The sequence below is a fragment of the Ornithorhynchus anatinus genome, chromosome 11 (genome assembly GCF_004115215.2).
Source record: "Ornithorhynchus anatinus isolate Pmale09 chromosome 11, mOrnAna1.pri.v4, whole genome shotgun sequence".
NCBI classification, from domain to species: Eukaryota; Metazoa; Chordata; class Mammalia; order Monotremata; family Ornithorhynchidae; genus Ornithorhynchus; species Ornithorhynchus anatinus.
Window position 1 is genome coordinate 33,408,891 of NC_041738.1, and position 27,290 is coordinate 33,436,180.

The following is a 27,290-nucleotide window of genomic DNA, read 5'->3' on the forward strand; positions in this document are numbered from 1 at the left end:
GACCCAGGACCTGACCCTGAGTATAGTGTCACCCAGGCTCTACATTCCTTCCTTCCCTTACCCCTGTGTTGCCATGGAGATAGGGGTGGGACCCAGGCTAGTAGCCCACTCCCCAAATCAGGAAGGGTTCTTGTTCTGATAGGTCCTCAGTTACGCTACTTTCCTTTATGACTCCACTGATCCCAAATCCTTCCTGCCTATTCTCTCACCACTTTCCAGCAGAAAAATGTTAAAATGGCAGGTTGGGGCGAGGCACATGAAGGGAAGGTATAAGACACATTATGAATTCTACTGCTTTACCCATTCACATTTGGATGTGTGAATTTCAAATGGCCCAAGAATGAGATGCATAAAGCACTTTACCCCAGCAGATGACTGACCAATTATCAGCTGTTATTCTGATGAGCTCTGGGACAATCAACATTTAGGCAGCCCAATTGTTTTCAATAATTTTAATTAAAATAGCAGTAAAAATGAACAGTGATCCTTTAACCAAGTTTTTGCTTTTCAAATATAAAAATCAAACTAAAGCATCAAAATTTCCTTTACATTTTTAGAGCTTGATACATCAAATAGTTTTTGAAGTCAAACTGGTGGAACACTGCAGACATCTCTCAAAGCAGCCTGGATATTAAAGAATTTAATAAGGTTAATGATGCACTGAGTTTTTTTCAACAGCTATTCAACACAATAGAGCATATTTAATACAGAAGCATCTCTATTCCAGCAGGTGATACCATGTTTTACTAAAACACAAACTATTAACATCTAGCACTATTATATTGTTTAGGCTTCAGTTTGCACAGAAAACAAGCTATCAGATACTCGAGTAACTTCTATAAACTAGAATGATTATAATTGGGTTTTATTGACCACAAGCAAACTATAGTCCTGACCTTTCCAGTTATTAACATATGAAAAACTGAGACACCTTGCAAATCCAATTAAATGGTCCCAACAGGGAAATATTAAACTCAGGAAATGTAATTTTCTAATATGTGTTGCAAGAGCTGATTTATACAATACTCAAAAGACCACTTGTACCTTCTTTGGCAAAGCAAGATACGAATCAGCAAGTACTCTGAAGCCACCTTAGTGATCAGTTTATATTATCCCAGCCACTATAAGCCAGCGAATTATATAGAAGACCGAGAAAATAGTGTCAAAGTACTTTGTTTAAATAACAATGTAGACTCAAAAAGACTAAAAACACTTTGGAATTGAAGAACTGATCATTTTAAATATTACAATTTGGTAACTTTCATGTGGGGGCTTACCTACCAAGATTCTGGAAAACGGGAGTCCAGTATTTCTTACCAAATGCTGTGGTTTAGACTACCAAAACAAACTGGTTCAGTTTCCTCCAATGGGAGTATCAGGTGGTGTTCTTCCAGGGGATGCAACCAGAGCCATGTAATGTATATGGCAAGGAAAGACGTGTTATTAATTTATGGTGGGAATGTCTCCCAATTTGCAATATTAGTCATAGGGAACTTAGTTTCAAAATCAATAGAGTGAAGACTGCATCAAAACAGGGCAAACTTTTATTTGTGTATATTGTTTCATATAAACAAGGTTCTAATGTGTAGAAATTCATTAAAACATAATTCAGGGGCCCAAATCAACTATACAAAATGCTCACTTTGAAATGACAATATTTAGCATAGAGGTACTAAGAATCCCCAACTACAGAAAGTTATGAGAACAGGTTCCAAACTGAATGTTTAAAGATGATCTCATTCACCATGGAATGTGTTAATAATGGTAAACTACCCAACCTTGGATTCATCATTTAATTTGTTTTGAAATATACTGTTTGGGATTTTGACTTCTTCCGGCCTGCTGAAATCTGAGAAGCAAGGAACTTTCTGAGCCCAAACCTGCCTGTAGGGGCTCCTTTACTCAAGGATCAACTCTACAACGTATTGTAAAGGAACACAATATGCTGAAATAAACCCGGCAATCGTTTTCTACCTTTTTCTCCTTGAGAGTCAAACTTTAGTACAACTTTTCCCAAGCCTCACATTTGGATTTTTTTTTTAGCATTTACGCAGCACAAGACATCACCAGACGCTGCAAAGAGGTTTAAAGACCCCAAAGCGAAAGACGATGCGACTAACTCTAAGGTTCCTTAGATCAATCCCTCAAATCCTCCTAGAAAGCCCTGACATTGCCAATTGATAAAGTAGCTACACTGTAGCTCAAAAGACCCCCCCCCCTTTTCCAAATCTGCAACCCAACCTACATACTGTCAACATCTTACTTTTCCTTGTTAACCTGTTCAACTCATGTCTAAAGTTTTTTATGTTTCTATTGCAATTTGACAATACTAATTTGGCATTTTTTACTTACAAAATCTTATCTGATACAGTTCCCAGCCAAATATCTAATGCAAACACACAAAGCACTATTTTCTTCCTTCAGTGAACTTAGTTTGACTATCGCTCGAATATTTAGTTTGAAATGTTTTAATATTCTGGTTAATTTTTATGTGCCACCAAGAGCAGATAGCACACCAAAAATTAAAGGCTTCCTACAAATCTTATCAAAGGTCATATCACTAATCCAGCGCTTAGAACAGTGCTCGGCACATAGTAAGCGCTTAACAAATACCAACAAAATACCAACATTAATCAACCAGTGATATTTACTGAGCATTTACTAGGGGCAGAGCACTGGACTATATGCTTGGGAGGGTACAATAGAGTAGGTAGACACTATCCCTACACTCAAGGTTCTTCCAATCTAGTAGAGTTTAGTCTATTAATCAATTTTTCTTTTTAACCGAAGCATAAGGAACAAGGCGTCATTGAGTAACACGTGTTTTTAACCTCAATAGCACACCAAAATACCTCTCAGTGGGGTAGAGATGTGAAATGAGGACCCAAATTTTGGCCTCCACTTTGACATTGCAATTTATTCTGTAGTAAAATGTTTTAATGGTTTTGAATGCCCACACTACATATGGTTTTATAAACTATTATACATTGAATCCAAATGCCACTAGCCTAGAAGAAAATGAAAACTGTGACCTTTCAAAGTAAGATTTTAAGACAACATTCTAAAATGAAGTAAAAAAAAAAATACAAAGAGAAATAGATCCATTTTGTTTAATGTTTTACAAAAAAAAGTGAGGGGAGAACCAGAGTGAATAAAACACTATCACATTTGTTTACATCACTATTTAGAACAATTCTTCAGATTTAGTTTACTATTCAAATAATAGAAAGTCAGACTGGGAAGAAAGAAGAAAAAAAAACCATTGCCTTATGTTTATTCTTCTACGTTTTATAGCTGTGCTCACAGAGACGGCTTCTTTAACCACTCTTCCACTGCTCAAGAATTCAGTTGTAAATAAAATTGAACCTAAGTTAGAGAAAGAAAATCGCATATTATTTTAAATAGGCTCTTTCCATTTTACATGGAGATAAGAGAGGACACTTCAATTCTGTGTTATTGGTAAACATGAAATTACAAGCCGGTCAGGACTAAGTGTACAGCTTATCAGGCTTTAAAAATTCTAGTCTCATTTTTCTGAGTCAGGAGAGTTGAACAAAATTCTGACCAGACTACCTCTGATCCTCAATGACCTAGGATCGATTTTCTAGAACAAAAGCACATGGAAAGCCATGAAGCTACTGTTCTTTAAACCGCTCTGAGCATTTTGCTCTTGGTCCTAAATATGCGATGCTATAAAATCAACTCCATTTAATACCTGCTCAAAAGCTGAGGAAGGCTGGAAATGATGGGTCCATACCCCGGCGCATTATCGTACAATTCAAACAATGGCGCCGCTACCAGTTTGTAGTTTTTGGGGACTGCAAACAAAGCTGAAAAAGAACAAGAACAGAATTATTTATTTCCAAGTATTCCTTGAAAGAGTTAGCATTTTAAACTAGTTTCTCAGTGCTAAAAACTTACATTAACACAGCTTTTAGTCTGGAAATAAAAATTTCTACTAACCTAGTTGGGAAAAGAGAAGGGTCAAGGCACTCATTTGGTTTGTTAAACAAATATTTCTTAAAACTGGAGCTACCACTACTGTTCTCAAGCATGAGCCCTATCCCCACTTCTTTTGTTCCTATATGATTTGTTAGAGATTGAAATAGGTCTGAAGAAAATTCTTACCCTTGTGGATCTCCAAATTTGCTTAGTTGGTTTTTAAGCTACCAAAAAATAAGACCTTGGGTCTGAGAGTATTCATATAAATGCAGCGAGGCCAAGATATACCCAACAGGTATCACAGGGCAATTTCTTTCCCATGGAATCTATTTCTATACTGACAGAGCACCGGAAAATTCTGGGAACTTTGAGCAAAGGCATTTTGAGATGAGTGTTTAAGCTTCGGTGGGAAAGACTTACCCTTTTCTTGCAGCTGAACCAAAAAGAGTTTTTTATGTTCTTTAGGCTTTGTGATATGTGCTGGAATATAAGGATACTGAAATAAAAGAGATTTAAGAGCAAATCACTATGAACATTTAGACATATAACAGTGGGTCGTAAACTTTCAGAATTTTGCAGCATAATCAAATCTGACTTTATAAAGGTTAACCTTTTCCTTCAAGTTCAGCTTTCTGAATCCCCATTTCGCTGAATTACTAAACGTAGGCCTTGCCGTGCTTTTCTCCTACACTTATTTTTAAGCCATTTCAATTTATGGCTTCTCCACAAAGTAGCTATTTGATTTCATTATTAAAGCTTCATATTCTAGGAACTTTAGATGAGTTTTTAGGTTGTTCTCCATTACTTGCAATCTGAGAGAATAATTTGATTTACCTGCCTATAATCCTTGTTTTTAAAGTTAGACCCTTTGCGTGATATTTGTCAACAATCCAGACTATTTACTTAGAATCTTGTTTGGGCCGAGAACTAGCCCAGACACTTCTCGACTAAGAAGAGATCCTGTTTGTGCAGATGAAGGGCTTGAAAATCACTGCACATGGCAAACAATCAGCACTGACCACATAAAGTGACTTGAACTGGTTTAATAAACCAATTTAGCTTTTACGTAAAACTTTCAAAAAACGTGCTTCTGAAGAATACTCACTTGTGGAGGTTCAAAGTTGGGTCTCCACCAATTACCAATGCAATCATCAATGACCCAGTCTTGTTGGACTCCATCTTGACGTCCCAGTATCTACCAAAGAAATGATGCTGATAGGGCAAGTCAAATTCCTTCATTAAATCATTAAAAATAAATGCACAGTGTGTAGGAAAAGATATGGAATTGATCCCAGACATTTCTTGAGCCTGCCATACATACAGATGTCCTCCTTTAACTTACCAGACACGTGCAAACACCCTACGGTCACCACATAATCTGCCTAAATCAACCCAGCTGCCATGATCCCAACATCAAAAAATCTGGTGCTTCAAAACCAATGCCATACTTCAAATTTACCCATAAAGTTCCAGCTACACGTTAACACAATTCTTTAAAAAGGCATTCGGAAGCATAGTTCCAAACAAACTAATGAAGAGATTTCAAATCAGGAAGTGAAGACTATAATTCAACTGCCAAAGACATTTTTAAGTCTGTCACATCACTCTCTACCAATTCACCTTCAGCTTGCTAACGAACTGCAGGTCAACAAATACTTTAAAAAAAAAAATAGTACCTCGGTCATTAAGCGTTTGAGTCCTTCCACTTCATCTTCCCCTGGATTGAGTTCCCCTCCAGGTCTGCATAAGACACAATTTCAGTTTCACGGTGTAAATATTTTCAGAGTTGCAGGAGTCCCCAAGTTGCAGTTTTCCCAGGGTTAGGGTTTCCAAGACTTGCAATATCTCGATCACTGCATAAATTTCACACTGAACATTGGTCATTTTAAAGCAGGATATATGATGATGGGAAGTCTGAAGATTGAAATATTTTTCCAGTGGGCTAACTGGAGTGGTTTTCTTCACTTTATGCCCTGCCTACCTGCCTGCCTGCCAATCACTCATATTGCATAGTGAGCTTGTGGTTTCTGCCAGTAGGAGTAGGTGCTGTCACTGCTGCCAAGGAGGAATTGAGATTAAGTAAAAGATCTGAGTGTGTTTTTCATGTGTCTCTATGTGTCTCAAGCAGCGTGGGAAGCAGCGTGGCTCAGTGGAAAGAGCCTGGGCTTCGGAGTCAGAGGTCATGGGTTCGACTCCCGGCTCTGCCACTTGTCAGCTGTGTGACTGTGGGCAAGTCACTTCACTTTTCGGTGCCTCAGTTACCTCATCTGTAAAATGGGGATTAACTATGAGCCTCACGTGAGACAACCTGATGACCCTGTATCACCCCCAGTGCTTAGAACAGTGCTCGGCACATAGTAAACGCTTAACAAATACCAACATTATTATTATTATTATCTCAAGCATGGGCCTATGGGGCAGCTCACAAATCTGAAAAAATAAAATCCTGGAATGGCCCAAGGCACTCCAAATTTCTGATGTCATACCGTACGAATTATTTGTTACAAAAACTGCCTTGATTATTCATCAGGAGCTAATGGACATAGCAAATTTCACCCAAAATGCCAACCTGTAAATGGGCTAATTTTAAACCAGCTTGTAATGCACTAACTAGAAAAGGTTTTCTGCCCATCACCTGCCCATCCAATGATTTTCCCTAGTGAGGGCTGCCGGGCAGAGGCAGACTCTGAGACTATGGGAAGAAAAGGAGGACTGAGGCCACAATGAAATGGTGACATGTCTCTCTTCTAGTGCAGCAGAGGGAAATCAATCAGTGCCCTGAGGCATTTGCCCAAGATGATGAAAATTTTCTTTTCTGCATGGTTACGTAAGCAAAATTCCTGGGAAAATATACGTTCGATGGAGCAGGTGATTATCGGCCATCAAAACAGCTAAACTTTCTGTTTATAGTCACAAAAATAAATTATTTATGGGGAAAATATCAGTGCTCACTGAAATAAAGACTACAATGAAATCTAGCCAGTAAGTTAGTTTGGACAAATTTTATGAGTGCTCAATGAGACTAATACAGTCAAAACAGTGCATAGAAAGAAACAATAGATTTAACTACCAAGACCTGTGCATTGGGGAATAATAATTTATCACCTCTTCCACACAATGACTGCAGCAAGAGGCACCAAATTAGCTGAAGCGAATGATTAATAGCTAATGGGATTTTATGAATTGGGCCAAAATAAAAGCACTAATAAAGTACTTATCCATTTCCAAGGAAACTTACAGCTTGAAGAAGGTGGTTCCAAGCTGCAATAGCAACACATGGGGCAGCCTATGCTCGTGAACGATCAGCACTCCTTCTACCGTACGTCTCATTCCAATCTTATCGAACTCTTCGCGCATGCGCTGGAATCGAGCGGCCACTGAGCTGTCCTTCTCATAAAGGGGCTCCTTGGTGCCAAAAGTGTAATTGGTCAGAGGGTACCTGCAATCAAGATAAATAGCAAATCCCATGACGACAACAGGCTTAATTCCGTGGTGACATGATGGAGGTATAACACAGAAGCAGCATGGCCTGTGGACAGAGCACAGGCCTGGGAGTCATAAGGATCGAGGTTCTGATCTCAGCTCCACCATTTGTCTGCTGTGTGACCTTGGGCAAGTCACTTCACTCCCCCTGTGCCTAATCTGTAAAATGGGGATTAAGACTGTGAGCCCCATGTGGGACACGGACTGTGTCCATCCTACCCCAGGGCTTAGTACAATGCCTGGCACAGATTAAGTGCCTAATAAATACCCTTTAAAAAAAAATGTAGACTCATCATGGCTTAACGTAAAGATGGCTAAGCAGCAGGTTGGGGACTACAGTGGCTCTTCAACAAGACCACTATAACTTAATTCGCCTACAACCAAACTGGGCCGACCACACTACCCTTACAACCAATTTAGCGTTCTTCGTATTTTTATTTATAACCATAATTCACGTTGAGAACGAGTCATAAGGCCACTTTTATTTTTCATTCTTAAATTTTACTCTTTCAAAAAGCGGAAGAACAAACATTTTCAGAGCTGCTTTATTTACCTTATTAGGCAGGAAAACAGAATTTTCGCCCTTTTAGAGACATGACCCGAGAAAACCCTTAAGATAGCACAACACAAACGAACAGGTGATTTATCGAGGTCACTGGTGGCCCCTACTTGGCCTATTATCGTGAATTTAATTTCACCCCCCAAAAACTACGGAAACATGTTAGAGGAAGGACCAGCGCTCGCTGTGTTTCAGTTCAAACTCCATCCTCGCAATCTTTTTGAAGACTGCCGGAGGTGCTGCTTTCTAGCTGTTGAGAGGATCCTTAGCCATCCCACCAACGCGGGCGATTCTAGCCTGGAAGTTTCCTGCAATGAGAAAACCCTTAGGACAACTTGCTGGACGGCGGGAACGGGGATCACCTCCACTTTATTGAACTCTCCCACGGGTTCTGCGCGGGGGCAGCCAATAAATCCTATCGATTGGTTAAAACCAACTTCAGACAACCATCTCGCCGCCGTCCACAAAACTCTGGGGAAACAGCGGGGGTGAAGGCCCTGTGTTTGGGGTTTTTTTTAAATTTCATCTGTGCCCAGACGTTAAAAGCTCCATCATCTTAAAAAGATGGCCGTGGCCATTTTCTGAACACAATGAAAACTCCAAGCGACCTTCACGCCAGTGAGGGACGGTCTGTGCCTTGCCCGTCTCTTGATGGTTCAAATCACCCTGACACTTTTTGACCTTGGGGTTTCCTGCTATTTTTACTGGTTTTTTTTCGGGGTTCTAGTGTAATGGTGGGCAACCTCCGGGGCCTAGGAGCCCCGATGGGCTCCGCAACGCTGCGGCATCGCGCCACCACAACCCGCCTTCACCCCCTAAAACCACCCTAACAATAACGTCCGTCTGTGTGTGTGGGGGTCATTTGGTTGGGCTTTACTGTACTGAACGCTGGGGACGAACCGGGCGGGGAAAAAGCCCATTTCCCTCCACCGCAGGACGGCTATTTCACCCCCATTTTACAGACGGGGCCTACTGAGGCCCAGAGGCGTGAAAGGACTGGCCCGGGGTGGGGGGGGGGGGGTTCCCACGGGACACCTCGGGGCGGGATCATTCGGGCCTTCGATGGTGTCTATGAAGCGCTTGGTGGGTAGACGAGGAATAAAGGGGGGAGGAAATAAAAATAAAAATAGAAAATCCAGGTGGTCTGCCAGACAAAGGCCGAAGGACAAGACCGAAATAATGCACCGAGCGGGGGGGGGGGGAGCTCGTTGGGGGATTTCCTTTCTTTGGGGCTGTAGTATCCTCTCCTGGGCGCTTAGTACAGCGCCCTGCCCACAGGGAGCCTAATACGACTGAGTGAATGAATGAATGAATGAATGAATGACGGGCGGAGGGGCGCGCGGGGCCCAGCAGCGCGCATGCGCGCGGGCGGGAGGGCGGGGGGGCGCGCGCGGGGGGGGGGGAGGGGGCGCGCGCGGGGGGGGGGGAGGGGGCGCGCGCCGGCCAAGGAGGCGACGAGCTTCCCAACGCGGGCGGGGGGGGGGCGTCACTCACAGGTTGATGGTGCGCTCCAGGGTAAGCGGCTTCGTCTGCTGGATGTATTTGTTCCCGAACTGGTTGACCCCCCGGGGCCACCCCGTCTGGGAACGATTGGGCGGTACCACGGACATGGCGGCGGGCGGGGAGCTGGAGGCGGCAGAGGCGACGTTGGCGGCGGGCCCCGATTACCGTCTAACCGCAGCGGCGGCCGCGGCCAGCAACATGGAAGCGGAGGGAAAGGAGGCGGCGCTCACCGGAAGTGCCGCCCACCTACGCTTCCGGTGCCGATGGGAGGGGCGGGGACGACGGTGGGGACCATAGAGAGCGCGCCGTTTCGATCAGAGCGCCGCCCCGCCTTGGGCCGACCCCGAAAAAGGGCGGCCGACGAGTCCGGCTCCGTCACGGACGCTCCCATGGGGGGGGGGGAGGAGGGCCCGCGCGGGGGCGTCTGGGAGATGGAGGCTCGGCCGGCGCGGGGGCGTCTGGGAGATGGAGGCGCGGCCGGCGCGGGGGCGTCTGGGAGATGGAGGCTCGGCCGGCGCGGGGGCGTCTGGGAGATGGAGGCTCGGCCGGCGCGAAGGCGTCTGGGAGATGAAGTCCTGCCCGCGCGAGGGCGTCTGGGAGTCACCGTCGGCGTTGGGCCTAAGGACCGGCCCGGCATGAGTGGCAAACGGCGAGCGGACCTCACCCCTCTGCGTCCTGAGGGGAAGAAGAAGGGGAAGAGGGAGGTGACGGGCGACTTCTCGGGGGCCGTCAGAGAGGAGCCATTGCGAAGCCAGGTGGCGGAGGCCTGGAGGCGAAGAACACGCTTTCACCACGGTAATGGCCGGAGGGAGGAGGAGCGGGACCAGCCGGGGGTGGGCAGCCCCCCTTCATTCCTTCCGACGCATGTAGAATAACGTTGGCATTTGTTAAGTGCCGAGCGCTGTTCTGAGCGCTGGGGGAGACGCAGGGCCCTCAGGTGGCCCCACGTGAGGTCACAGTTCATCCCCATTTGACAGAGGAGGCAACTGAGGCACAGAGAAGTGAAGTGACTTGCCCACAGTCCCACAGCTGACAAGGGGCCGAGATTCGAACCCATGATCTCTGACTCCATAGCCCGGGCTCTTTCCACCGAGCCACGCTGCTTCTCTTTATGGAGCGCCTACCATGTGCGGAGCACTGTACGAAGCGCTTGGAATGGACAATTCGCTCAACTCCCCTCCCCACAGCACAGAGAACAACAAATACGGTATTTGGTAAGCGCTTACCATGTGCAGAGCACTCTGCCCCTTGTCAGCTGTGGGACTGTGGGCAAGTCACTTCACTTCTCTGGGCCTCAGTCACCTCATCTGTAAAATGGGGATGAAGACGGTGAGCCTCACGTGGGACAACCTCATTCCCCTGTATCTCCCCCAGCGCTTAGAACAGTGCTCTGCACGTAGTAAGCGCTTAACAAATACCAACATCATTATTATTATTCTAAGCGCTGAAGTAGATACAGGATAATCAGATTGTCCCACGTGGGGCTCACGTTTTTTAATCCCTGTTTTTGCAGATGAGGTCACTGAGGCCCAGGGAAGTGAAGTGACTTAATGTTGGTATTTGTTAAGCGCTTACTATGTGCAGAGCACTGTTCTAAGCGCTGGGGGAGATACAGGGTCATCGGGTTGTCCTACGTGAGGCTCACAGTTAATCCCCATTTTACCGATGAGGTCACTGAGGCACAGAGAAGCTAAGTGACTTGCCCAAGGTCACACAGCAGACAAGTGGCGGAGCTGGGATTAGAACCCACGACCTCCGACTCCCAAGCCCAGGCTCTTTCCACTAAGCCACGCTGTTTCTCAACTCCTGGGTCCCATATCTATTATTTTATTAATGATGTGTATATATAATTCTATTTATATTGATGCTGTTGAGTCCCGTTTACTGGTTTTGTTATCTGTCTCCCCTCTTCTGCACTGTGAGCCCGTTGTTGGCCAGGGATTGTCTCTGTGTGTTGCCGAATTGTATTTTCCAAGTGCTTAGTACAGTGCGCTGCACACAGTAAAAGCGCTGGGAATGGACAATTTTGCAAGAGACGATCCCTGCCCATGATGGGCTCCAAACAGGGGATACAGACAGCAAAGCAAAACCAGGCCACGTCAGCAAGGTAAGTAGAATCATGGAGATATGCACCTCATTAACAAAGTAAATAGGGTAATAAATAAGATATGCACTGCTGAGGGGAAGGGGGAAGAGCAGAGGGAAATGGGGAGCTGAGAGGAGGGTGGGCAGTCCTGGAGAAAATGCAGGGGAGACGCTTCCATAGCAGAAGTTTCGTTCCTCGCTTGGGTATTAAATGCTTATTGGGTGCCAACAACTGCAATGATAATAAGGATGATGGTATTTATTAAGCGCTTACTACGTGCCATGCACTGTTCTAAGCGCCGGTGTAGACAGAAGGTGGTTCCACGTGGGGCTCAGTCTTAATCCCCATTGTACAGATGAGGGAACTAAGGCCCAGTGAAGTGACTTGCCCAAAGTCACGCGGCTGACAGGCGTTTACTATGTGGAAAGCACTGTTCTAAGCGCTGGGGAGCATACAAGGTGATCAGGTTGTCCCACGTGGGGCTCACAGTTTTAATCCCCATTTTACAGATGAGGTAACTGAAGCGCAGAGAGGTTAAGTGACGTGCCCGAAGTCACGAGGCTGACAAGCAGCGGAGGCGGGATTAGAACCCACGACCTCTGACTCCCAAGCCCGGGCTCCTTCCACTAAGCCACGCTCGACTAAGCGATATATATCTGTATATTTGTGTATATCTGTAATTCTGTTTATAGAGATCCGTTTGCTTGTTTTGTTGTTTGTCTCCCTCCTCTAGACTATAAGCCTGTTGTGCGCAGGGATTGTCTCTATTATTAAATTGTACGTTTCAAGCTCTCAGTACAGTGCTCTGCACATAGTAAGCCCTCAATAAATACGATTGAATGGAGTGGGGAATGCCCTCCCTCCTTACATCTGCCAAACTGGCACACTTCCCCGCTTCAAAGCCCTGCTGAAAGCTCACCTCCTCCAGGAGGCCTTCCCAAACTGAGCCCCCCTTTTCCTCTGCTTCCCCTTCCCTCCCCATCGCCCCGACTCCCTCCGCTCTACTCCGCTCCCCACAGCACCTGAGTATATATGTACCTATTTATTATTTTATTTATTTTATTAATAATGTGTAGATATAATTCTATTTGTATTGATGCTATTGATTCCTGTTTATTTGTTGTGTTATCTGTCTCCTCCCTTCTAGACTGTGCGCCCGTTGTTGGTTAGGGATTGTCTCTGTGTGTTGCCGAATTGTACTTTCCAAGTGCTTAATACAGTGCTCTGCACCCAGTAAACACTCAATAAATACGACTGAATGAATATGAAATATTGAGGTAATGAGGTTGGAGCAAAGTCGTTCTTCAGGCATCCGCGCCTTATTATAACTCCGGGACATCTGGGCCCTTCAGGTGATGAAAGCTCGTCACCATGGGCTCTAAAGCTCTCCACCACCTCCCTCCCTCCCTCCTACCTCACCTCCCTTCTCTCCTTCTCCATTTCAGTCCGCACACTCCGCTCCTCTGGTGCCAACCTTCTCACTGGGGCTCCATCTCACCCGTCTCGCCCCCCAACCCCTGGCCCACTACCTGCCTCTGCTCAGGAATGCCCTCGCCAAATCCAACAGACAATGACTCTTCCCCCCGCCCCCCCCATCAAAAGCCTTATTGAAGGCACATAATATTAATAATAACGGCATTTGATAAGCTCTTGCTGTGTGCCAGGCACTGTATTACGCTGTGGGGTGGATACTAGCAAATCAGGTTGGATATAGTCCCTGTCCCACATGGGGCTCACGGTCTCAGTCCCCATTTTACAGATGAGGGAACTGAGGCCCAGTAAGTTGACTTGCCCAGGGTCACACAGCAGACAAGTGACGGGGCCAGGATTAGAACTTCTGACTCTCAGGTTCGTGCTCTATCCACTATACCATGCTGCTTCCAAGAAATATTGGGATATCTTCCCAGAGATATTCCCCCATCTCCTCCAAGAGGCCTTCCCAGATTATGCCCCACTTTTCCTTATCTCCCACTCCCTTAATAATAATAATGTTGGTATTTGTTAAGTGCTTACTATGTGCAGAGCACTGTTCTAAGCGCTGGGATAGACACAGGGGAATCAGGTTGTCCCACGTGGGGCGCACAGTCTTAATCCTCATTTTACAGATGAGGTAACTGAGGCACAGAGAAGTTAAGTGACTTGCCCACAGTCACACAGCTGACAAGTGGCAGAGCCGGGATTCGAACCCATGACCTCTGACTCCAAAGCCCGTGCTCTTTCCACTGAGCCACGCTGCTTCTCTTCTGCGTCACCCTGACCTGCTCCCTTTGCTCTTCTCCCCTCCCACCCCCACTGCCCTTATGTGCATATCTCTATATTTATTTGTATTGATGTCTTTCTCCCTCCCCTCTAGACTGTAAAGTTACTGTGGGCAGTAAATGCCAATATATATTGCATTTTACTTTCCCAAGCTCATAGTACAGTACTCTGCATACAGTAAGTACTCAATAAATATGATTGAATGAATGAATGAAAAGGCGGTTGGTAGAATGGTGAAGGAGGACAGGCCCCCCAGGGGACAGAATTGAGGAAATCAGAGCCCCGTGTTTGGAGAGTATTTTAATAGCAGCAGAAGCAGCGTGGCAGTCCAGTGGAAAGAGCCCGGGATTGGGTCAGACCTGGGTTCTAATCCTGACTCTGCCATTTGCCTGCTGTATGTCCTCGGCCAAGCCACTGAACTTCTCAGTGCCTCTGTTACCTCATCTGCAAAATGGGGATTCAGTACCTTTTCTCCCTCCTATCATTTAATCAGTCATATTATTGTGCACCTACTATGTTTACAGCACTGTACTGAGTGCTTGGGAGAGTACAACATAACAGAGTTGGTAGACACGTTCCCCGTCCACTACAAGCCTGCTTAGACTGTGGGGCCTGATTATCTTGTATCTACCTCAGTGCATAGCACATAGTAAGCACTTACAAATACCACATTATGATTGTTATTAAATCCCTGAACTTCTCTGGGCCTCAGTTTTCTCATCTGTAAAATAAGGTTATACACCTGTTCGCCAACCCCCTCCCCCTTAGACTCTGAGCCCCTCATGGGTAACAACTGTGTCCGACCTGATCATCTTGAATTTAACCCAGCATTTAGTACGATGCCTGATATATAAGTGCTTAACTAATATCACATTATTTTTATTATTATTCCCCTTAATTTTTCAGTGCCTCAGTTTTCTCATCAGTAAAATGAAGGCTGTGTATCTGTTTTCACTCCTCCTTACTCTCTGAGCCCTTTGCGGGGTAGAGACTGTGCCCAACCTGATTTTCCCATACTTATCCCCAGCACTCTGTACAGTGCTTGGCACGTAGTAAACACTTAAATACAATTAGTATTAATAGTAGTGGAAACTCTTGGGAATTTCAGAGAAAGTAGAGGGAAGGAATGGGCCCACCCATGCATTCCATCAACACCCAAAGCCATTAGCAGATCTTTAGTACAGCCTTCAGATGAGGGGCGAGGAGGTCCCACTCCCCAGTTTGGTTGCTCTGCCCTCTCCAGCCACAGGAATCCAGCAACCAGACATTAACCATGCACCCCTAATTTAGCCAATATTCCCCCCCTTAAAGTCTTGGGAAGAATTTGAAAATCTGGCGGCGAAGCTTTATCATAGGAATGCTAACCTGCTCTGATCTTTCTAAAGGAAGCTTGGGACACCTGGGAGACAAAGAACAGCAAACACACCAGACTAGAGGGTGGCAAATTGAAATTAGTCGAGGGTAATCACACCACCAAGAAGCAGAATCGAAAATGGCACCAGGTGCAGCAGGCACAAATTCATCTATCTTTAAGTGTACACTCGGTGAAGGAATTGTTTTGCATCAGCTGTACCCCCAAACACAATTTTGCTGCAAGTAGCCTCATCTGTAACATTTTAAAGTCAGAATAACAGGAATTGACACTATGCTGGCAAAGATAAAACCAGGTTTTGACTTAGGGGGTTACGGCCACAAAAACTAACAAACTCCACAGACAGCGGCTGTTTTGATTTTTCTAAAAAGTACATGAATTACAAGTTTGAAGTTCTTGTAAAGTGCTTTTTGCTAATGGATTTGAACTATGTAGACTTGTTTACATGTTTACAAACATGTAAAACTATCACTAACATCATTCAAAAATACAAAGGATAATATATGGTTTAAGAGATTTGTTTCTATACCGCAAGAAAATCCAGAGTGAAAAACAGTAGGGTGAAAACTCACATTTTTGAAGAACTGCCTGAATTTTTGTGCTCTGCTTAGCTTTTGTGTAAAGGCTAGGTAGAGCTGAAAAAAATATTTTTGCATCTCTTCCTTTTGCAACTTGAGAGAACAGGAGTAATAATGAAAGTAAGGGCTATTAAACTTTATTGAAAATTATTTCAAAATGATATGGAGGTATGTACAATATTTCTGACACTAAATATTTCCAAAAGCAGGGTCCTTAATAACCCATGGTGAAAGTCCTAGGTAGCCCTCGTTATTGGAGTTGTACTTATTTGCATCCCATGCCTTTGAACAATAAAGAATTTCACTTTCCTTCTATTCTGACACAAAAGTTCTGAGGGAGTTTAATGATTTAGGCTTTCTCATTTTTACATTTCAAGGCTGGTTGTTCCATAGAGAAGCAGTGTGGCTTAGTGGAAAGAGCGTGGGCTTGGGAGTCAGAGGTCATGAGTTCTAATTCTTGGCTCTGCCACTTAGCTGTGTGACTTTGGGCAAGTCACTCAACTTCTCTGTGCCTCAGTTATCTGTAAAATGGGGATTATGACCAAGTCCCTTGTGGGATACCCTGATTACCTTGTATCTACCCCAGCGCTTAGAATAGTGCTTGGCACATAGTAAGCACTTAACAAATACCACCATCATTATTATTATAAGACAGGGAAAAATTGAAGATTTTTACTGGCAAAAGTTGCAGGACATATAAAGCTCTTATCATTGCCAGACGCAGTACCTTGTGTTTGCAAAACCAGTTTGAGTACATTTTCTTGCTCCTTTGAATTTGTTAATAACTTGGCATTTGCTTTTAAGAGGGTGACTTTTGTACACTAGCAATTTAAACTTGCAACTAATCTTAACCAATTTTAGATTCAACCCTCCAGTGCCAAGATATTCTATTTGAATATAATTTCAATATTCTACATGAAGGGGAAAAGCCAACCGAGGTAGGGATTACAGTTTTTCCCCTAATCCTGGACCCTGTCCACTAAATCATTATCAGTATTTATTGAGTACCCTTTCCATGTAGAGCACTTTAGGCATTTGGGGACCATAAAATAGGAGTCAAAGTCCTGTCTCGAAGCCTATTATCTAGTAAGGGGGAAAGCAGTCTATATTGTCAAATATATATTAGGTAAGCATAAGAGCACAGCTACAAATGATAAAAACAAATTAAGGGGATGTTAAAGAAATAGATACTCCTCTGAATACTGTGGTGATTGCTGGTAGGGTTTGCCTTCCTAAGGAAAGACCTTGAAAGGAGGGGGTTCCTTACAGCAGGAAGATGTTTAGGTAACCTAGTTGTTTACATCTAAGCTGTCCCATAGGGCACAAAGTTCCATATCAACAGATATTTTTTGTTTGTTTTTTCCTTAAAGATGCCATTGTCATGGACACAGAACCCTTTCACCACTGCGTGATCCCGAACTTCATCGACTGCCAGACCTTCTTGGAAGGGCTTCAGAAAGAGCTTTTGAACTTGGACTTCCATGAGAAATGCAATGATTTGTATAAATTCAAACAGGTGGGTTTCTACTACTCCCCTAGACCATTTTTACCATGACAGGAAATCTTCCCATATGTGCTCTCAATCTTGGAACATGATTGTGTCTCAGTAAACCAGACATTGTCATGAGATTCACACCAAATAAAAGCACACTTTCCTCAAAAATTTCTTTGCTAATTTCTGACTTTTATCCCTTTTCCATATAAACTCTTTTCCTCTGACAGTCTGGAATTCCAGAGTGGAATTTCTTGCCTAGTTTTCTCCTGGGGGTTGATTTAAGATTTTCATTTTTTAAGCATGGCATCAACAAAGAACTCCTTAAAATAGGCAGTTGTGCATTTTATCTCTAATGTCTAAGTCGAGAAACTTTTTTTATTTTTCATGATTAAAAGTCAGATGACCTGAAGAAAAGGAAGGAACCGCATATATCTGCCTTAAGGTAAAGTACTTTCAATTTGTTTTGGTAGGTCAATCAGTTGTATTTTATTGAGCGCTTATTGTGTGTGGAGCACTGTACTGAGCACTTGGGAGACTACAGTGTAGCAGCTGGTAGACATATTCCTTGCCCACACTGAGCTTACAGTCTAGAGCAGGAGATAGATATTAATAAAAGAAATAAATTATGGATAGGTAACTAAAGGGCTGTGGGGCTGAGGAAGTCCGTGTGAATAAAGACAGCAAACCCATGTCCAGGCAGGCCTGGGTCTCTTGAATTTCAGAAACCTCAAAGATGTTAAAGTGTTAGTTTAATCTGCTCTCTAAATGCTTCTGTTATTAGTGATATTACTAATAATGCTTCTGAAGCTACTAAATGCTCAGAAAAGACAATGAAAATATTATAATATTGGCATCTAGTGCTTCCTATATGCACATGTGGCCCACAGTCTAAAGCAGGTATCTCATCCCCACTTTTCAGATGAGGAAAAAGGCTCAGAGAGGCTAAGTGACTAGCCCAGAATCACACAGCAGGTGAGTGGCAGAGCTAGAATTAGAACCTAAGTCTCCTGTCTCCCAATCCTGTAGTGTTTTGGCCGCAATGCCTCAGTTTCTCACTAATTTTCAGCATACAAACGGGGAGTTGACACCCAAAGAGATAACGTCTCTAGTGACACAAAAGTAATCAGATGGAAGAGATTCTTAATTCGGGACTAGACGATCCTGGCCACTACTGGTCTTTCCACTTAACAAGTGTATTTTGTAGATTCTCTGATGGAAAGAGTTGACACTCAAAAGGAATTGGAAGTAAGCCTGATTCAAGATTAGAACTTTTCTGACTGCCTGGCAAAGTAGCGTAGGTTTCTGAGAATCCACAGTTAAAATGCTGATAGTAGTTGTTGAAATTGGAGACTGTTCCCTGGTTCCAAGCAGCCAAAAAAAGATTCATTTAATGTTTGGAGGGAATTACAATTGAAAAGCTGTGTGGCCTAGTTGAAAAAGCATGGGCCTGGGAGTCAGAGGACCTGTGTTCTATTTCTGACTCCCTCATGCCTGCTGTGTGAACTTGGGCAAGTTAGTTAAATTCTCTGGACCTCAGTTTTCTCAACTTAAAATGAGGATTCACTGTGTTCCCCCTTTTGCTTACACTGTGAGCCCCTTGTAAGATCGTGTCCAACCTGATTAACTTGTATCTACCCTAGTGCTTAAAACAGTGGTCGACATATAGTAAGTGCTTAACAAGTACCATCCTCACCATCCTCACTATTTATGTGTAATGTGTAAACTATCTGACACAGTTTTGGGAATGTTCTATTGGCTTTTTATCATCTGAAAAAATAATAGCAGCGAACCGCCTAAATAATAGTAACAGTAAGGGCATTTGATCATTTAGTCCACCTGCCCTGTTTCTGAGCAATAACAACATTGGTTAAAAATCTAATCTTAACAAAAGCAGTCATCCTGCCTTTGTCTTTTCAGGAAAGTTCTGTTTGAAGAATTCCGAATGTGGCTTTCTGACATTGCTAATGTGGACTTGGAACCAACCGTTGACCTGTCCTGTGCTAAATATGAATATACAGGTGAGGGGGATAAAGTCTTCTAAATGCTTCTGAGAATGTGATGAATTAAAAGCTGTCTGGAGCACCACCATTATTAAGTTGCTTCCCTTGATTTTGTTTGTTATATCAGATCCAGGACCTTTAGTCCAGGAAGTTCTCCTTCAGGTCACTTAGTAGTATTTTTTGAGCACCTACTGTGCTCAGAGCACTGTAATAATAATAATAATAATTACGGTATTTGTTAAGCGCTTACTAAGTGCCAAGCACTGTGTTAAGCACTGGGGTAGATACAAGGAATTCAGGTTGTCCCACGTGAGGCTCACAGTCTTAATCCCCATTTTACAGATGAGGGAACTGAGGCACAGAGAAGTTAAGTGGTTTGCCCAAGGTCATACGGCAGGCAAGTAGCAGAGCCGGGTTTGGGAGATTACAATAGAGTTCATCATCATCAGTGGCACTTATTGAACATTTACTATTTTCAAAGAGAATTAGTAGACAAGGTGCTCGCCATTATGAAGCTTACTCTGTAATGGGGAGAAGCAAGACCATAAAAATAAGATGGCAGGGAAAAGGAAAAGTACTACCCTGAGTTAATGCATAAGCACTGTTCCCCCACAGGGACCCCCAATCTTTTGAGAACATCCAATTTTCTCAACTCATCATGCCCCACTTAGCCTCCATACCCAGACTACCTTTTGTTGATGACCAACTTGACCCTCTCAGTACCACCCTGTCTATTGAACTCAGCTCATTTTCTCCCCTGTCGTTATGTCGATCTCGTACCACTAACCCACAGCCCTGGATCACCTGCACAAACCACCTCCTTCGCTCTTGTACATGAGCCGCAGACCATTCCTGGCGGAAATCTAAATATCAGGATGACTTTGTCCACTTTAAGTTTATCATTGCATGCTTTAACTCTTCCCTCTCTTCTGCCCAGTAGAAGTATTCCTCCACCCTTATCCATGCCCATCGCCCTTGCCAGTTGTTCCAGACATTTAACTCCCTTCTCTCAGGCCCCCTCTTCCCGCCTTCCCCATCCCTTGCTCCCAGTGACCTGGCCACCTGCTTTTTTAAGAAAACTGATACTTCTCAGGCGTGAGCTCCCTAAAATCACCCTTGCCCCTCCTCAGTCCCTCCCCGCTTCTGGCCTCCTCTTCAACTCTCCCATCCTTCCTAGCCAGTATCTCTAGAGAAGAGCTCCTTTGGATTGACTTTTAATGCTGACCAGATGAAAGTCTTCGTTGAGCTGCATTTTCTGTCAGTCTGGAAAATAGTCAACAGAGATAGGTGGCTAACTTCATCCTCGGGATATAAAATGTCAACTGGATTGTTGCTGAGAGGCCAACTGCTGCAAATCTTGGGTGCGTACTTGAGAAGTGTAGGCCCTGAAGTATTTTCCGTTGCAGATGCCTTGCTGTGTCACGACGACGAGCTGGAAGGACGCCGAATCGCCTTCATTCTTTACCTGGTTCCGCCATGGGACGAGAACCTAGGAGGCACCTTGGACTTGTACGATACGGACGGTAGGATAAAAGCAGCACCCCCTCGCCCTTATAGCTAGCAAACCCTGACTGGCTTGATTTAAGAACCCAAGAAATGTTTGTTTTCTTAGGTGAACAATCAAGCTTTGCCTTCACATACCTGTTGGCAAGGAAGGCGCATGCATTGAAAGCGTTGGGGGTAGGGGGGTGGTCTACCCCAAGAAGTTGTTCCATTACTGTGGGCATTGCAAAAGCAGTTAGAGGGAAGTGGTTTATGTGCCTCCCTAGGCAACTGAGTTAGGCAGAACCATTGAGGGCCTGGATGAATTGGATAGGAGCTGGAGTTGATGTTTATGACTTGGAGGGGGGGTAAAGAACTCCCATTCTTGACGGATGGGGAAGGAAAAATAATAGGAGAACTGAGGATGTGTTTAGCCACATATTTGTGTGGACTGTTTTCCAGATTGATAGAAAATGCAGCCCAGCCAAGGCTTTTCATCTGGTCAGCATTAAAAGTCAATCTCAAGAAGCTGTAGACACTCCTCATAGTTCTCCTTAGTTTTTGAGGGATACTTGTTCCGTTCCAAAGTGGGGAAAAATTGGGGGGGGGGGCGGAGTTTGAGAGGGAGAAGATGAGGGTAAAATAGCCGTTTTTGGATCCCTCGTTAATATTTATTGAGCACCTCCTGGGTGCAGAGCACTGTAACGAGGCACTCAAAGAGATATATGGATTTCCTTCCCAGGTGAGAAGTTAGCGATGAAACAAGGAGGGAGCTATATATACATAGACCATACATTAAATATATGGGTGTGCTCTTTTCTGGTGTAGAACATTTTCAGCCTCAGCAGATTGTCAAGTCTCTTGTCCCTTCGTGGAACACGCTGGCTTTCTTTGAAGTGTCTCCAGTATCTTTCCATCAGGTAAGGACAAATGAACGCACAAGCCCAACTGAAACCACAAAAGCCTGATGGTTTAATTTCCTCTCATCAAACTGAAACCCTGGCTAATTCTTCTCCTTGAAGGCAGCCCAGCAATAAAGCAGCATGGCCTAGTGGAAAGACGGTGAAACTGGGCATCAGGAGACCCGGGTTCTAGCCTCAGCTCAGCCAGGGGCTTATTGTGGGAACTTGGGCAGGGCACTCTCTGTACCTCAGTTTCCTCATCTGCCAAATGGGGATAGTACTTGCTCTCCCTACCTATTAGATTAAGATCCCTGCATGGGACAGGGGCTGTGTCAAATCTCATCACCCTGTGCTTACCCCAGCATTTATGAGTAGTGCTTCGAAATACCGTAATTGAGGCTGAATTGAGAATGCTATTATGATTTTTGTTGCTGCCCTCTTTACCAACCAATTCCCTTCCCTCCCACCCCTCCAACACACACACACACACACACACACACACACACACACACACACACACACACACACACACACACACACACACACACACACACACACACACACACACAAAAACCCATCCTTGCTTTTTCAGGTGTCCGAAGTTTTGTCAGAAGGCAAGTGCCGTTTGTCTGTAAGCGGCTGGTTTCATGGTCCTTCACTGGCAAGGCCCCCTCGCTACTTTGAGCCCCTCTTACCTCGGACCCCTCACATCCCTCGAGATGTAAGTGAATCTTCATCCTCTCATTGACTTCATCAAAGCAACTGGGTCATTGTGACTTATTGGCCTGAATTTTAAAATAACTCAGAAGTATAAAACCAGTCCCAGAGTCTTCTGCCTCCAGCCTGGTTTCACTGCCATGGACTGGTTAAGTCTTTTGGAGTCAGGTATTTGTTTTTTGGATAGGATATCTTCCGGGTGAACTTTAAAAATGCCTGAATAAGTGTGGGTCAGAGGGCCAGAGTCACAGGTTCATTCATTCAATCGTATTTATTGAGCGCTTACTGTGCACAGAGCACTGTACTATTTGTTTTTTGGATAGGATATCTTCCGGGTGAACTTTAAAAATGCCTGAATAAGTGTGGGTCAGAGGGCCAGAGTCACAGGTTCATTCATTCAATCGTATTTATTGAGCGCTTACTGTGCACAGAGCACTGTACTAAACACTTGGGAGAGTTCAGTATAACAATATAACACAGGTGTAACAGATTCATCTTCTGAATTTCAATATTTTCAGCATGAGATTTTATATGACTGGATCAGCCCTGCCTATCTGGACATTAGTTCCCAGGCTCAGATTCAAGAGGAGTTTGAGGAGCGATCAGAAATCCTCCTGAAAGATTTTTTCAAGGTGAGTGAGATTTACTCTGTATGCTGAAACGCTTACTCTTTTCTTGAGATAAAAGCTTGGGATGAGAATATTTTGGCCAGCTGTTTGGTGCGTCTTTTCATGCTAGTCTGAAACTGGTTCTTTGTCACCAGTAAGCATCCTAGTGGAAGCCAACCTTATCAATCAGTGGTATTTATTGAGCCCTTACTACGTGCAGAACACTGAACTAAGCGCTTGGGAGAGTACAGGACAACAGAATTAACAGGTATGTTCCCTGGACATAGTGAGTTTATGGTCCAGAGGACTGTAGGGAAAGGGTATTTAATCCCCCAAGAAGGCAGAAGTCTTCAGAAGTCTGGTCAGAAAAGGTCACAACCACCAGCACCGAGGGTAGGTAGCTCATTCTCCAATCCACCGCTCATGCAAATAGAGAGGGATATGTCATCTGGCCTTAGACCTTGCTGAGAGAATGGTAAGTAACTCTTCAGAACCGAACCCAGTGGTCTGCTCGACCATCCTCCCACCGATGAGACAGAGGAAAGGGGAATGATTGCCAAGGGCTAGCTCACTGTGGGCAGGGCATGTGTCTATTGTTATTCTGTACTCTCCCAAGCGGTTAGCACGGTGCTCTGCACACAGTAAGCACTCAGTAAATACGACTGACTGACCGACTGAGGGCTGTTTGAATTTCTTGTCTTCCAGGCTGAGAAATTTGAAAAGGTCTGTGAAGCTTTGGAGAAAGGAGACTTGGAATGGATCAGCCAAGGTCCCCCAAACAAAAGGTAGAACCGAATCCTTCAGTGCAAGTGAACCAGCTGCCGTTGGGCTCGTAACCTCCTCTCATGTACTTGCAGGACTTCCTTGCTGGGTCATGGCAGGCTGGTTTCATTAACATAAACCCCTTGCCTGCCCTAAAGTGAATTTTGACTTGTCCTTCCGAAGGTTGTTACTAGCTGTCAAAGTAGAAGACTCATCTTGGGGTTCAAGAGGGAGAGGGAAGACTTTTTGGTGTTGTGCTAGTAATTAGTTTATATTTCCCGAATCGTTCAAAGCCAGGGCCTTTGAGCTTCTCGGGGTGGCTACCTTTCAGATTTTATGAGAAAGCTGAAGAAGGGAGGCTTCCAGACATCTTAAGGGAGTGTATGGAGTTATTTCGCTCTGAAGCACTGTTCTTGCTGCTCTCCAACTTCACGGGCCTGAAACTTCATTTCCTGGCCCCTTCAGATGAGGAGGAGGAGGATGAAGAAAAAGAAATCATCAGCACAGGCAACATTGAAGCTGGTCCCGGACACAGCTCCTTTAAACCAGAGTCCAGAGAAAGCAGTCCTGGATCCAGTAGCGACACAACCCAAAACAAAGCTGAATCGGCCACAGAGTCAGAGGACGAAGAACCAAAGAATAGTAAGATGCAGTTCTATTTATGTGACCATTGGTCTACTCAATCCCAATTCTCCCTCTAGAAGCCCATTAAACTACTCGTGCACAGGTTTACTCAAAATGTCTCTCCTGTATCTATTCATATATCATACCTAGGCTTTAGAAGAAATTAGTGCAACCCTAATGCAAATTGAGCCTAATGACATGCACTTCTAGTCAATTTTTGTTTTTCTTCTATGGTATTAAGTATGTGTCAAACACTGTGCTAAATGCTGGAGTAAGTATAATGTAGTTAGTTCTGATTCAGTCTGGGGCTCACAGACTAGGAGAGTTGGAATCTTTGTGGGAACCTATATTGTGGGAACCTATACGCTACACAAGCACATGTTCCCTCCTGATGTGGAACTCATTAGAAGTTGGTGAGGGGAGTAAGTGGATTATTATTATTATTTATAGTATTCGTTAAGCACTTACTATGTGCCAAGCACTGTACTAAGTGCTGGAGTAGATAAAAGATAATCAGGTTCCATACGGCGCTCCCAGCCTAAGTAAGAGGGAGAACAGGTTTCGAATCCTCATTTTGAAGATAAGGGAGCCGAAGTCCTAAGGAGCCGTGACTTGCCCAAGGTCACGCAGCAGGCAAGTGGAGGAGCCGGGCTTAGAACCCAGGTCCCCTGACTCCCAGACCCGTGCTCTTTCTACGAGGCCACGTTGCTTCTCTAGTCACTGTACTTGTCTATCCTTTGTGAGGCCGGCTCCCTTCTGTATTGCCTGATGTACTAGCCCCCTTTCTGCTGTTCGGCTCCTTGTTGCTCTTCCTTAGGATCCAGCGTTCCTACATGCAAGGGCGAGTTGAGGTTCTGGAAGAACGGTCACTACACTTTAGTCCACGACACCAAGAATACCGAGTTTGCTCTGGACCTCATGCTTTACTGTGGCTGTGAAGGTAGGAAGTACTGTGCAGTGGACCTTTCTTTGCCTCATTCAGAAGCATTTGATTCCTCGGGAAAAAAATGGGATCAGGCCCAGGACTGAAAGAAGTCTGGGGGAGGTGAGCAGGGCAACCACTCTAGGCCACGTGCCAGTCCTGAGCGGGCCAAGGACACTGCAGTGGCCTGGAATCTTTTCTGGCCTCAGAACAGTGGTTCCGTGCCTCCACATCACAGCCTCCGATGCCACTCCAGCCAGGCAGTATTAATGAGGATGATGATGATATTAATGGCATCTGTTGAGCACTTTCTATGCGCCAAGCACCGTTCTAAAAGCCGGGATAGATACACGTTAATCAGGTTGGACACAGTCTCTGCCTCACGTGGGGCTCACAGTTTGAGTAGGAGAGAATGGGGCCAGAGGAGAATTCACTGGGGAAAAGGATAGAGCAGGGACTGTGAAGAGCTGCTAGATTAGATTAGCAGCCAGTCAACCCTGACAGTGCCCCAGCATGGGAGCAGTTCAGGGCTGTTGATAAACAGATGATGTGAATATGTGCTGTAAGTAAATATATACATATGTTTTTTTTCTGAAGGTTGGGAAGCAGAATACGGCGGTTTCACCTCCTACATCGCAAAAGGTGAAGATGAAGAGGTAAGGCGCACCGGTCAGCAAATTTGCATTTTTTCTGATTTTGAGGAAAATCTTAGCCTCGGCTCCCATTACTGCCTCTTTGTCCCTGGAAATGATGATCTGAGTGGCATAGATTCTGGGGCCCCAGGAACATCCATGGTGAGGTGGAAATGCTTTAAGTAGGGAATGGACTCTTTAATTTAAAAAAAATGGGAGTGGGGGAATCAAAATTGGATTTAAATCTGAGGTTTTAGCCTGCATTTTTATATCCTTTGGGTAAATGTTCCCTTGAAATATTACTCCTTTTTGATTTTACAGATTTAGGTGAATGGCTAAGTAAAAGCTAGACATTTTAGCTACTTGTTGGCATACATCGCTGCAGTGTTATGGCAAGTTTGGCAGTTTTGGGTGTCAGACTTCAGTGTCGATCTGATATTTAATGATAGTCATGTCTTAGTTTTTGAGTCGGGGCCTCCATATTTGAGGGAGAAGAAGAATGACGCAAAATTTAAGCAAAAACCGGCAATGGTTGCTCAGTTATCCAGGGAAATGTCAGACTTCTACAGAATGGGGAGAAGGGAAATCTCCCGGAAAAAAATGTAACTGAAGAACATCCAGATCTTCCAGATATCAGATTCCAAAATACTGACAGCAAGAGAGTTTTTGACAGTTCATCATACAGTTGCATTAAATTGATTTGTGTTTTTGGCAGAATTAAATGGATTTATAAGCCAACTTCTATCACTGGGGTAGTGAAAGTATTGTGAAATCCTATAGATACACATTGGATTTAGCTCTAACTTAAAACATAATTCAGGGGGAAGAAACTGGGTTTTAAAAAAAAATCAATATTCTAGCTATAATGTAGGGCAGTCTGAATTAGTATATAAAGAGCACAAATCCATATGTTGTGGAGGAGGGGAAAGTGGGTGGCTCTTTTTATGGAAAAGAACTAATCTATTCCATAGCACCATATATGGGAATATTTTCTGTTGCATTTTAAAAAAAGCAAATCCAGGGCAACCTATTCTGGCCCGGAACGTAGGAGCTAACTCTGCAGTAAATCATTTGGAAACCCTCTCATTGGTGCACTGAGATATCTGTCACTGTTTCCTGGATGTGGGTGGGAGTGAGAAATATGGATTTACATTCTAAAGCTTTGATTTTGTTTATCTATTTCAGTTGCTCACAGTGAATCCAGAAAACAATTCTTTGGCTTTGGTTTTCAGAGATAAAGAGACTTTGAAATTTGTCAAGTACATTAACCACCGAAGCTTGGAGCGAAAGAAAACTAACCAGAGCAGAACAGGGTTCTGGGATTTTTCTTTTGTGTACTATGAATAAAAAAACTTTACCAAAGA

The 27,290-nt window shown here is 44.2% G+C and overlaps 2 protein-coding genes across 2 annotated transcripts; one reads left to right on the top strand and one right to left on the bottom strand.

Moving 5' to 3' along the window:
* Positions 1 to 437: 437 nt before the first annotated feature.
* Positions 438 to 9,714, bottom strand: NUDT21 (nudix hydrolase 21). The gene is made up of 7 exons (XM_001520751.6): positions 9,479 to 9,714; positions 7,181 to 7,381; positions 5,619 to 5,682; positions 5,048 to 5,137; positions 4,363 to 4,438; positions 3,716 to 3,830; positions 438 to 3,366 (listed from the first exon to the last, which is right to left on the bottom strand). Exons 1-7 carry the CDS (start codon positions 9,592 to 9,594, stop codon positions 3,345 to 3,347), a joined length of 684 nt encoding a protein of 227 aa, XP_001520801.4. The 5' UTR covers positions 9,595 to 9,714; the 3' UTR covers positions 438 to 3,344.
* Positions 9,715 to 10,043: 329 nt separating this feature from the next.
* On the top strand, positions 10,044 to 27,290 carry OGFOD1 (2-oxoglutarate and iron dependent oxygenase domain containing 1). The gene is made up of 13 exons (XM_029075946.2): positions 10,044 to 10,282; positions 17,153 to 17,298; positions 17,673 to 17,719; positions 19,195 to 19,295; positions 20,684 to 20,800; positions 21,588 to 21,679; positions 22,254 to 22,382; positions 22,897 to 23,010; positions 23,692 to 23,771; positions 24,080 to 24,390; positions 25,190 to 25,312; positions 25,892 to 25,950; positions 27,112 to 27,290. The coding sequence occupies exons 1-13, from the start codon at positions 10,123 to 10,125 to the stop codon at positions 27,271 to 27,273; spliced, it is 1,641 nt and encodes a 546-aa protein (XP_028931779.1). The 5' UTR covers positions 10,044 to 10,122; the 3' UTR covers positions 27,274 to 27,290.

Bases quoted from the DNA above. Each gene is read 5' to 3' on its own strand.
- NUDT21 (XM_001520751.6), bottom strand. From the start codon at position 9,594: ATGTCCGTGGTACCGCCCAATCGTTCCCAGACGGGGTGGCCCCGGGGG. The intron at 7,382-9,478 runs GTGAGTGACGCC...TCTTGATTGCAG, and splicing joins CTGGAGCGCACCATCAACCT to GTACCCTCTGACCAATTACA. The intron at 4,439-5,047 runs GTGAGTATTCTT...CTTTTATTTCAG, and splicing joins CCAACTTTGAACCTCCACAA to TATCCTTATATTCCAGCACA.
- OGFOD1 (XM_029075946.2), top strand. From the start codon at position 10,123: ATGAGTGGCAAACGGCGAGCGGACCTCACCCCTCTGCGTCCTGAGGGG. The intron at 17,720-19,194 runs GTAAAGTACTTT...TTGTCTTTTCAG, and splicing joins CCGCATATATCTGCCTTAAG to GAAAGTTCTGTTTGAAGAAT. The intron at 25,313-25,891 runs GTAGGAAGTACT...TTTTTTCTGAAG, and splicing joins GCTTTACTGTGGCTGTGAAG to GTTGGGAAGCAGAATACGGC.